The following is an 11,068-nucleotide window of genomic DNA, read 5'->3' as shown; positions in this document are numbered from 1 at the left end:
TTCTATAGTTGCTTTTGGATGTTTCTACTAGTCCCCATCTCACACATCAATAATTCAATAGCAGCAAGTTGCTTCTGATGGACATCCATGGGGGCAGCCATGTTTGACAACTGCTACAGCAACGCCGCATGTGGGAAGACAATGTAATTATCATATTGTACCTATACACTGTACAAGTAGCAATGCTGTAGAATAAATATGGTGTTTTAAAAAGATTGTAGGGCATTGAGGTACTTCTGGAGTGACCCTGGTACGTGCTTTTCTCGATATTTTGTGAGGAAATTCCATAGAGCATCTCGGAAATGCGGTTTCAAAATCACCCAGACTTGGTCCTCCCCTTGCATTTAAAAAAAACGGTCAGCCATGTTGTGACGACCCTCTCCCACTGCATATTGGACCCTAGATCCATTGCACCCTAGTCCATGTGAATGTCATTCAGTTAAATAATACATTAGAAACATGTTGGAGATTGGTTATTTATTGTGTTTGATCACCGTATTAAAGTTGTATCCGTAAACTTTATCAGTTGAACCCAATAGGTCCGTCAAGCGTTTATTAGTCCCATACAGGTTTCGCCAGAGGGGGACTATAGGATTGCTCTGTCTGTCCGTCCCACCTGTGATTTTCCAGACTTTTCCCCCCATACACTTTAACATATTCAACTGAAACGTACGTGGTACATGGCTTTATTAGGATAAGTTACAGAACAAGTTCGGGTTTCAGGACGTTTCATCAACTTTTCAGAGTTATGCCCTTTTCGGACTTAGAAAAGATCACATCGGTAGGGGACGTGTGTTGCAAAGCAATTCATGCTCTTGTTTTATTATTAATCCCATGGATATGTGCCCGTTTTCTGTATCGATTTAGTACAACATGATTTGACGATGTTGATGTTTTCAATGTCTGCACCATTTTTTTCCATTTATTTGAGCAAGTTTACACATTCCGCTACAATTACAATTACACGTTTACACATTCCGCGTTTACACATTACACTACCCCTGCTAATTTCACCCCAAATCCACTTTTTTGAAATACCAACTTCTTTCCTGGAAGTCCATGGTGTCCTTGTGTTTTATACTTCTCCCCCCTTCCCACGCCTCCTCCCCCCCAAGCCCTCTCCCTCCCACACATCTCCCGATGTCCCTGCTCTCAAATGTTGTGTTTGTGTGCTTCCCCTTCTCTCCCCATCTTGTCTACCGCTCCCCTTTTTATATACTTTGTTTGTCTGTTTGATTTGTTTGTGTGATAAATGTTAGCTTTTTCATGAGCCTTGATTCTGTATCCAAAAAAAACAAAAAACAATTCCTTAAATGCATCGTCCATTTGGAAACTGTTCCTTTTCCTTTTGAATGCAGCACAGCCACTACTTGCGCCAGATAGCTAACACCTTGAACTGTGACATGACGTGTGAATACGATTGTTTTGCTTTAAAATGATTGTTGGGCATGTGCACATGGAAAATCCGATGGGTGCCACTCTGGATCCGTTGAGCAACCTTTTCTGGGCCATCTCCATTTCAATAATTATTGCATAATTAGGCTAATTCTCTACCTTGTCCATAAACATTTCGAGTTTCATATCGAATCGAAGCTAATGACTTGTAGAATGCAAAAATATCAATCCAGTTTGCCCTTCATCATTAATTTACGAATTAAGGTCATACAACGACATTTAAGGTCATTTTGCTCGGAAAGAACCCAAATTCAACTGGATGTATTACAAGATTTTTTTATTATTACTTCATTTTATTATTTTTTATTATCAATTTATTATTGCTATTACTTTATTACAGGTTATTTTATTTTATTATTATTTTATATTACTTTATTTTTTATGTCGAAGTTCCCCGAGAGCCTCGGGCAATATCTGTTCTTCCTAGACCTAGCCTGGTGTTGGCTTGGCGGTTAGAGTGCCGGCTTGGGATCCTAGGATCCTCGGTTCGAATCCCGGTCGATCGCTGAATTAACGCCAGGGGGGTTGACTCAGCCTGTCATCCTTCCGAGGTCGGCAAATTGAGTACCAGCTTGCTGGGATGAATGATCACGGTGTGTACCCCGATTTAGAATAGGTATACCATATCCCTGCGCATCGTAAGAGGCAACCAAGGGTTGGCGTCAGGAAGGGCATCCGGCCATAAAAACATTGCCTCAAACATTGCCTCAAACAGGGCACCATGATTGTCATGGGGCCCGCAAGGCTAACCCCCGCTCTAGCAGGGAAAAATGGCCTTAAAACGATCATTCATTCATTCATATTCATTCATTCTAGACCTGGAACATCAGGTCAGTTTGTCAAGGCAATGAATTTCTTATCTATGTCCTGGACATATAGCACTCTTACAAAAACATATCGCATCTAGATAATAAATTTGAAAATTCAATCACTTTGCGTCAACTGCTAATGGTGCAGTTCATCAATTGAAGGTGCCACACGTTTACTCATCTTCCACGTTGTCATTCACAAAAACCGTACACGCCGAATATACTGTGCTGTCATTAGCGCAATTGTCCTCTTCACCACACTTGCAGTATGAGGTACATGGCAACCTAGCTGATCGACAACGACACTGGTTGGTTGAGCATGGCGACTGGTGGTTCATGTGCAGCCTGTGGCTGCTGGTTGCTTTATTTTCTGGGGGTGCAGCTGCCACTCATGCAATGTCTCTTTATTACCAGTCATCTGGTGCCCATTTTACCAACCACGGAAGGATTACAGGCTGAGTCAACCCACCTGGTGTTAATTCAACAACATGACAGTGGCTTGAACTTGGGACTTTGCAATCTTAAAACAGCCATCTTAACTGTTAAGCCAACACCAGGCTGAATGGTGTCTTTGACTTACAAGAACAAGCAACAATCTGCAGAATCGAAGGAGCAAGCATGGTCGTTCCATGGTCAGGAGTAGAAATGACATTGTCGATTTTTCCACCTGAACTGGCTAATATCGGCCTTCAGTGGTTTTGTCCAGTCTTGTGCTCTCCAAATCAGAGCTTGGAGGTGAGCACGCTCGGCATGGGGAACTGCTGACTTGTCCGTCCCTGGAAGACGGTTTGTCTTGGGTGGTTCCTTCTTACCGAACAGACTGAACCTGAAGTCATTGAGTGAAGGTGATGCAATCCCACCAAGCACAAGATGACAGGAAATGAGTTCCTGCTTCCATCCAGGAAACTTCTCTGGTACTACTCGTAGGATCTGAACATACTTTCAGGTTGAGTTCTGACTTGAGAAGCAAGTCGATTGCTGATACGTTTCCTTTAATTACCGAATAGGTACGACATTATATCGCATGCTGGAAGTGCATGGAGAGCCAGAAGGTCTGAGCACTTGTCTCCCAATTTCGAGACTGTGGCATTGATGTCAAGTATTTGACTGTTGTACTTTTTCATGGACACCTGCGTGGTCGATTTCTGGTGCCAAGAGTAGAAAACGAAGAGGACAAGGATATCTATATCATCGGCCATAATTTGAATATTGCCCTTCTCTCGATGAAGTTTCAGGAGGCGGCTGATTATATTCACGTCCGCCTCTTTGTGAACAAATGAACAGTTTCCTCCTATCAAACGTGCCCTTTGCTCTGCTTTATCGTCTACGATATTTGATGGACTGGTCATTGTAGCGGCTGATATTTTCTTGGCAAATTGCACAATGTGATCAGAATTGTCATTTGCCTCCACCAGTTTCAATTCCCCGGGTATGTGGTTTTCGAAAGCAAAGGGTACTTGCACACCCATAAACCCGCATAACGATTAGACCTTTTCACAAAGCATTTTTTTTAAGTCTCAAAGCAGATGAACCCTTTCTCTTCGATTTCCTAATGTTGTGGTCGGCGCAGTAGCGGAAGTGAATGCTTCCTCAGATGTTGATGAGCAGGATCCGGTAGCAGCAGTGTGTGGGGTGGGTTTGCATAAGGGAAAGCCTTCGCAATACGAATCGTGGGTTTCCACCGAGTTCCATACTCGGGTTGGACGTCTTCCGTCGTTACATGTTCAAATGCATGTTCTGCTGGGTCGGGTTCTCTATCCAGAGGTGCACAAGAAGCAGCCGCACCATTACATTGTCCAATGAATGCTATGTAGCAATCCAGTTGGTTGCTTCGTTGTATGTCTTACTTTACAAATATGGCTTATATTGCATGTCTTACTTAGAAATAAATGTCTTACTTTTCAATGCAGCAAGTACATCTTTCCAGGCAATGCTTGAATAAATTATTTTCTTTATCCTGGCTGGTCCACCTCTGATTACTGGGCCATCTTTCTGGCACTGAAAGAAACAATCAGATGATGCGATTCTATGCTGCTGCTCTTCTAGACTTCTTCACAATGAATGAATGAATGAATGATCATTTTAAGGCCATTTTCCCCGCTAGAGCGGGGGTTAGCCTTGCGGGCCCCATGACGATCATGGTTCCCTGTTTGAGGCAATATTTTTATGGCCGGATGCCCTTCCTGACGCCAACCCTTGGTCACGCTCTTACGATGCGCAGGGATACGGTGTACGTATATTCTAAACCGGGGTACACACCGGGATCATTCATCCCAGCAAGCTGGTAATCAATTTGCCGACCTCGGAAGGATGACAGGCTGAGTCAACCCCCCTGGCGTTAATTCAGCGATCGACCGGGATTCGAACCCAGGATCCTAGGATCCCAAGCCGGCACCCTAACCGCTAAGCCAACACCAGGCTACCTTTCTTCACACCTGGAAGAAAAAGAAATAGGAACAATTGATTAATTATTTCTCAATCGAGAAATCAATGACAAAATGTGACAATACGTAATCACAATGTGCCAAAATATGAGACCGATTTTGCACATTGGTACCTCCACCACCGAAGGTGGATGAGGGTTATATTTTCACCTTTATCTGTGTGTTTCTGTTTGTGAACAGGATATCTCAAAAAGTTGTGGGTGGATTTGGACGATATTTGTTGGAGAGGTTGGGTATGTGATAAGGGTGAAATGATTCTATTTTGGTGAAGATCCAGATCTGGATCTGGATCCTAGAAATTTTCAAGTGTTTCTTCAACATTGAGTGATAGCGCTAAAACTGATATGTAGCACAATATCTCAAAAAGTTATGGACGGATTCGGACGAAACCTGGTGGATGAGTTGGTTAGGTGACAAAAACGAGGCAATTCGATTTTGGTGAAGATCTGAATATGAGAATTTTTCATTTTTATGTGATTCTTCACCATTGAGTGATAGCACCATAAACAATATATATAGCATAATATTTCAAAAAGTTATGGACGGATTATGACAAAATATGGTGGATGAGTTGGCTAGGCAACAAAAACGAGCAGATTAGAATTTGGTTCAGGCCCGAATCCAGATCCAGCCCATCAGTGAGATACACAATGTAAACTGTTCAGCCTGGCAGATGTATGCTCTCTACCGAGTGCCGCTATACTAATTATTATGACATTTTTAGACATGGGAGCATACACCACGCAACAATGATCGACAGTATTGCATTGTACAGGTTAAAACCTTAACTTTTTTACCATCCGTGTGGTGTGTGCATGCTAGGTACACGTGTTGGACCTTTTTTTTGTTTTTTTACAATGTACAAAACCAGCGAACCTTTGTTTTTAGTGGCTGGGGTGATGCGAGGCCTGGGATGACAATGTTTGGTGGCTGAGGAGTGGGCCTTAGTATCATGGCTCATGGAGGGCATCAGCTGGATTCACGGGTTTACCAGAACCTTCGTCAAAAGTTTCCCGAGATTCCCGAAGGGGTGCTCTCCGACTGCATCCTGCAGGTACGGTTGTGTGTGTCCGAATCGGATTCCGACACCTTGGATCCTTGTTGTCTTGTACGCGTTACGGTGGTGCAATCCTCCGATAGAAGCACCGATATTTATAAGCAATTTACTTTGTAATCGCTTGTGCTTTATTTTATTGTAATTTTCTCCTTTCGTGTCTAAAACTCCTGGAGAAATGTGTGATGTTTATCTGTTACAATTCCTACCCATATTTTCCATTTCGCCAAGGGCATGCTCTTTCAGGCTTTGAAGTACAGAAATGATTCCATCTCATATATTTGACTTTCAGTGCAGGTGACATTCGCATGTTGTAAAATGGCACAATTTTAAGTTGTCCTCATTCTATGTTGTGGTCAGAAGTGTTTTCTCTATTTATTTATTTTTGCAGATGATTGCACATTTTACAAGTGTTCGCTTGTTCAACAAAACCTTGAGGGCCAAGCCTCATGTTGAGTAGGCCAAGATGGCGAAAGAACATGTTGATCCCTTGTTTCTTTACAAATCATAGAGTTCGATACAAATGAACTGTGTTTTGGGAAAAGTATCACCTCCACCATTACGTCCACAAAGTGGTTCTCGTTTCGACTTTGATGTGGACTTCAAATGCTCCACTGTGTTTCCTTTTGATAAATAGTAGGCCTAAGGTCTATGGAATGATCGTAGCTGGACCTGCTTAACTTTGTACATTTTCTGTAAATTTTACATGAATCGTGCTGAAATTTCAGCAGTATAAAAACCCCCCGAATGTGTTAAGGAAATTGGACGTTATCCCTGGAATTTCGTAGAAGTCAAGTATTGCCTTTACTGCGAGTGATCGGTACAATTCGTATTTGAAAATGAAAGAGTTAATTTGTTATTGATGGCATTGCCCAAGATGGTGTGACCACGTTTTCTCGCAGAACCACAACAATGCAGCTGCAAGTGAAGAGGCACTAACTCAACAGAGCAGCAAATATCTGTACGGAGAGGTGGAGGGAGAAGGCATTGGTGGACCCACGGAATTGCATACCCACACCATCCACCTGAACCTCGGAAACGGCAGCAGTCGTATCCGCCTGGCCAACAATGTGCCACATGGAACATCATCTCTGGCCCTCGCGCGTCAGCCTGCCACCTTTTCCGACGGGCGCGATGGTGGTGGCTTTGTTTTGGGAAAAGGTGAGGATCTTGATTGTGGCTTTGTCTACTAAACGGACTAACTAATCTCGATTAGACCAAAAATAAAATTTGACTTTCCTTCCTGACCTATGAGGTGCGGGGGCGAGGGGAGAAGGAGTTCAACCTCATTATTTACGACCCATAGGATTTGCTAATCTTGCAGTCAATGATCATCTGACATGCATTGTGATGTATGGGTCTATCTGGCAACATGTTACACTTGTATCACATTAATTTTGGCATACCATACATAGTTTGTTACAGTTTGCCATTTACAAGTGAAATGCAGCATGTATTACTGGGAGGGAATTCTGGTCGGTCCACATTTTGTTTAAAACTGCTCCAACCTGTACCACCCCATATTTACACTACTGTATATGTATATGAGGTTTTTACATGTATATATATAATGTATATATTGCTGAGCAATATTATATCGGATAAATAATATCACAAATTACCCACACTTTTCTTTTCCACTTTATCAGAAACACATCTACTGTATTTTTATTGTATGCAAAGTCTAGGCTCGTGGAAGAGTTAGAACAGATGAGACTAGCTAGAACACAGTGCAAAATGAAAATGGCCTCAGCAAAGAATGAGTGCAAGAGGACGAGAGGGGTAGACAATGGGGTAAGTAAGCTGGGTTCAAGCTCAAACACAAGTTTGGCTCACTGAAATGTTTGCCTAATCCCTTGTCTTTTGAAATATTTGACACTAGCCGAAACCCGTGGAACATCCACAGAAGGGAGGATGTCGTGTATGGATAGAGTGTACCATTATGGATGGCACAGGGGATTTGCTTGTCCGAGTAAGAATTAGGAAGAAAGATGAGAATGAAGAGTGCATATATGAACAACGATCGCCGACACCGGCACAAATGCATGCTCTGGATTGTCCACTCAGTGGACGGCTTGCTTTCGCCTTCGCCTGTCCAATCAGCGGACGGCTTGCTTCGCCTTCACCCAGCAGACGCCAATACGATGGCGTCGTAAGATGGCGTCGTATCGGCAGATAATCGGATGCTTTTGGGCCCCAACGTCGGCTAATTCAGATTTTTCGAGTATGGCTGTACGTGATAAACAAAGAGCGCGGTTCGTAGATCGTAAATCCATTAGTGCCGTGGGCATCGGGTCACTGGGTGCGGCGTAAAAGGGATAACAAAGTCGAGTCCTTACGCTATTATTATATAGATGCCATCAATTGTAGATGATGATTCTTCTTGTTTATCGCAACGATTCTTCTTGGTGTTTATTTCAAACCTGTTGTAATGGGTAAGATTTGATGAATAAATTTAAATCTGGTCGACTTTTAGCTGCATATTGGCTCACAGGAAATAGTCTGGTATGGGAATAATAAGAAATGTTGTGGATTAAGGAATTAATAACAAGATACCAATAAGATATTTTTTTGATGCATGCTCCATGATGCCCCACCTCATTTCATCTCTCCTCGTTTTTATCCTTCAGCCTATCCATCGCATACACTCTCCAATCAACCGCATTGCAGCCCCTTTACGGTGACGCTGAAGCAGGCATCGTCAGGACGGAACACACCGACATCGCTGCACATCCGTAATGTTCCGCCGTCAATGGGTACCCCAAAATCGTTGCACATCCACGGTCTCCCTAGCCCAACAATACTGGGCGAAAACACGTTGTATCTTGGGCCGTCCACTGCCATGTCTTCGGCACCCTCCATCATGGTGCAACGGCCGGCTGCGTCTCAGACTCGCCCTGTCTCGTTGCTTCCCCCACCTGGGCACCAGACCTCACACGTCTTCATGCCTGTTACGTCTCCGACAGCCATCGCCGCACACGTCCAGATCCCTACATCGCAGGTGGATGGGCCTGCTGTAATGACTTTGGCTGGTTGCGGTGGAAGCAATAGCAACATTTACAGCAGTGGTACTCTAACTGGATATGGAGGATCAGCCAGAAAGAACCAGATAGAGATCAAGATTGAGCAGCAGATGCAGCAGCAGCAGCAGCAGCAACAACAACAGCAACAGCAGCAACAACACCACAACACCTCTCACCAGCAGATCCGTGGTGGACATGGTATGTTTCTGGGTTTTCATTGTGAGGTTTGAGGTGGTGGCATTTAATAGAGAATTGTTTAGTAGGCAATCCAATCAGACTTGTACCAAGTGGCTATTTCGGCCCCATTTTTATTTCGTCCACGATGAGATAAGATGAGATTAGTGTTAATTGGAAGGCCTCGTTTGAGGTGGGGGCTGGGAGGGGCGATTGGTGATTTGTTTGATCTCGAATGGCATCATGTGATTGACGCTTTCTTTTTGATGATTAGGACTAAACCTTTTATTGTTTTTTGTTTGTTTGTTTGTTTTTTGTTTTTTTTTGCTTTTTTTAACCAATCCCTTTGTTGATATAATATTAGCCAAATACTATCAAATTTGCCTCGCCCAAGGGGAGAATCCCTTTGTTTTTATGCCTTCGTCGCTGGAGGCATTATATTTTCATGTTGTCCGTTCATCCGTGATAGGTTTTCGTTACCAAGATAGCTTGATAACGGCTGAAGGGATCTAAGTCAAATTTGATGCAGGTACTGCATTTATAACAAAGTAAAGATGAACTGATTCGGTTTTGGGTTTCCAAGGTCAAAGGTCAGAGGTCACATTAGCTGAAAATCTTGTTTCCACGATAACTTGTGAACCTGATGGGATTTTGACAAAGTTGGTTCAAGTATATATACTATGTATTATTATGCAAAGATGAACTGATTTGATTTTGGGGTCAAGAGGTCAAAGGTCAGAGTCTGTAATAGGTTTATAACTTGCGAACGGCGAAAGGGATCCAAGCCAAACTTGGTAAAGGTATGTATAATAATGATTTAAAGATGAACTGATTAGATTTTGGGGTCAAGGTCAAATGTCAGATGTCCCGTTGGGTAAAACTTCTGTTACCAAGCTAACTTGTGAACCAATCATGGGATTTTCACCAAACATAGTATAATTATATATTATGATTCAAAGATGAACTGATTATATTTTTGGGTCAAGAGGTCAAAGGTGAGAGGTCATGTTAAGTAAAAGTTGTGTTACTGGACCAACTTGTAAACCAGTGATGTTATTTTTAACAAACTTGGTATCAGTATATGTGAGCAAAGATGAACTGATTGGAATATGCCATCGAGAGGTCAGAGGTCATGCCAGGTAAAAATGTGATAACTTAAGAGCAGCTGAAGGGATTTAAATCAAACTTAGTACAAGTATGTATCATGATATAATGATGTGGGCACAGGCATATCAATCAAAGAGTGCCGTTCTAGTTTTGATTGTCGCACAATTTGGCCCATACATTGTTGTTTAATGCTCATTTACCCTACTAATGGTGAGGACAGTGGACTGGTATCTTAAAGGTGTTCGGTTCACATCCTGCTGAAGGCAGCGGTACAACAGGGATATGTACTACACTTTGGGCATGGATCGGTTTTTGTCTTAAGCTAATAGCCGCAGGACCTCAATTACTTTGTTTTTTTCTTTCTTTAGCATCAGAATCATCTTTACGCACCAAATTTGCATATGGAGTGTGACGTGTATACAGCTCTTTACAAAAATGTGAGCTATGTCATTATCAGAATTCTCATATGGGGCGACGTTGTTTGTGCTGACAAATAATCATCGCAAGGCAAATGGAGTCACTTTGAGCCTGAATTTGATGCCTTCCAGATTGTATGATGGTTGAAAAATATTACCTTTTAGATTCGTGCTCATTTACCAGTCTGTTATATTCTTCGCTGTTCTTAAGATTTTGGTAACTTCCTTTAACTTAGTATGCTTAATGTGTAAAGGTGTAAAACAACTGAGTTGTAATATCACTTTGTATCACTTTGTAAAGTAATATCACTTTGTGACCATCTGCCTGTGTTAGGTATCCATTTTAAATTGATTTTTGGATGTTACCATGAAACGTTTTTTTTTTTTTTTGGGATGTTGACCTGCTCTTATCCTGTATATACCTTTTATAGCTGATGCAGTTCTCGCAAGGTTTACACACTGGTCAGGCATTACACCCAGTATTACGGTCTGTGACCCTTCTTTTCTTCTTCCTTCCCCCCCACCTCCCCCCTGTGAGTTAGACCAAGTGGTTTGGTCCGTGGGTATAAAGCCTATGATTGGCTGT

The 11,068-nt window shown here is 42.5% G+C and overlaps 2 protein-coding genes across 8 annotated transcripts in view; both read left to right on the top strand.

The window, feature by feature from the left end:
* Nucleotides 1-11,068, top strand: part of SNX14 (sorting nexin 14) — a 776,643-nt gene that overhangs the window by 171,231 nt on the left and 594,344 nt on the right. The gene's annotated exons all lie outside the window — the stretch shown is intronic.
* Nucleotides 1-11,068, top strand: part of TAB2 (TGF-beta activated kinase 1 (MAP3K7) binding protein 2) — a 93,612-nt gene that overhangs the window by 23,285 nt on the left and 59,259 nt on the right. For 4 of the 7 annotated variants that reach the window (XM_078774045.1, XM_078774043.1, XM_078774046.1 and 1 more), the window contains exons 3-5: nt 5,597-5,762; nt 6,665-6,923; nt 8,393-8,983. In XM_078774045.1, the coding sequence (XP_078630171.1) occupies nt 5,661-5,762; nt 6,665-6,923; nt 8,393-8,983 (952 nt within the window). In that variant the 5' untranslated portion in view covers nt 5,597-5,660. Of the gene's footprint in view, nt 1-8; nt 144-5,596; nt 5,763-6,664; nt 6,924-8,392; nt 8,984-11,068 lie in introns of all 7 variants that reach the window. The other 3 variants (XM_078774044.1, XM_078774048.1, XM_078774042.1) reach the window with 1 other exon arrangement.

The sequence above is a fragment of the Myxine glutinosa genome, chromosome 3, assembly GCF_964187855.1.
Source record: "Myxine glutinosa chromosome 3, kmMyxGlut1.1, whole genome shotgun sequence".
In the NCBI taxonomy this organism is placed as follows: Eukaryota; Metazoa; Chordata; class Myxini; order Myxiniformes; family Myxinidae; genus Myxine; species Myxine glutinosa.
The sequence above is the reverse complement of the archived record's forward strand: the minus strand, read 5'-3'. Positions and strand labels throughout refer to the sequence as shown.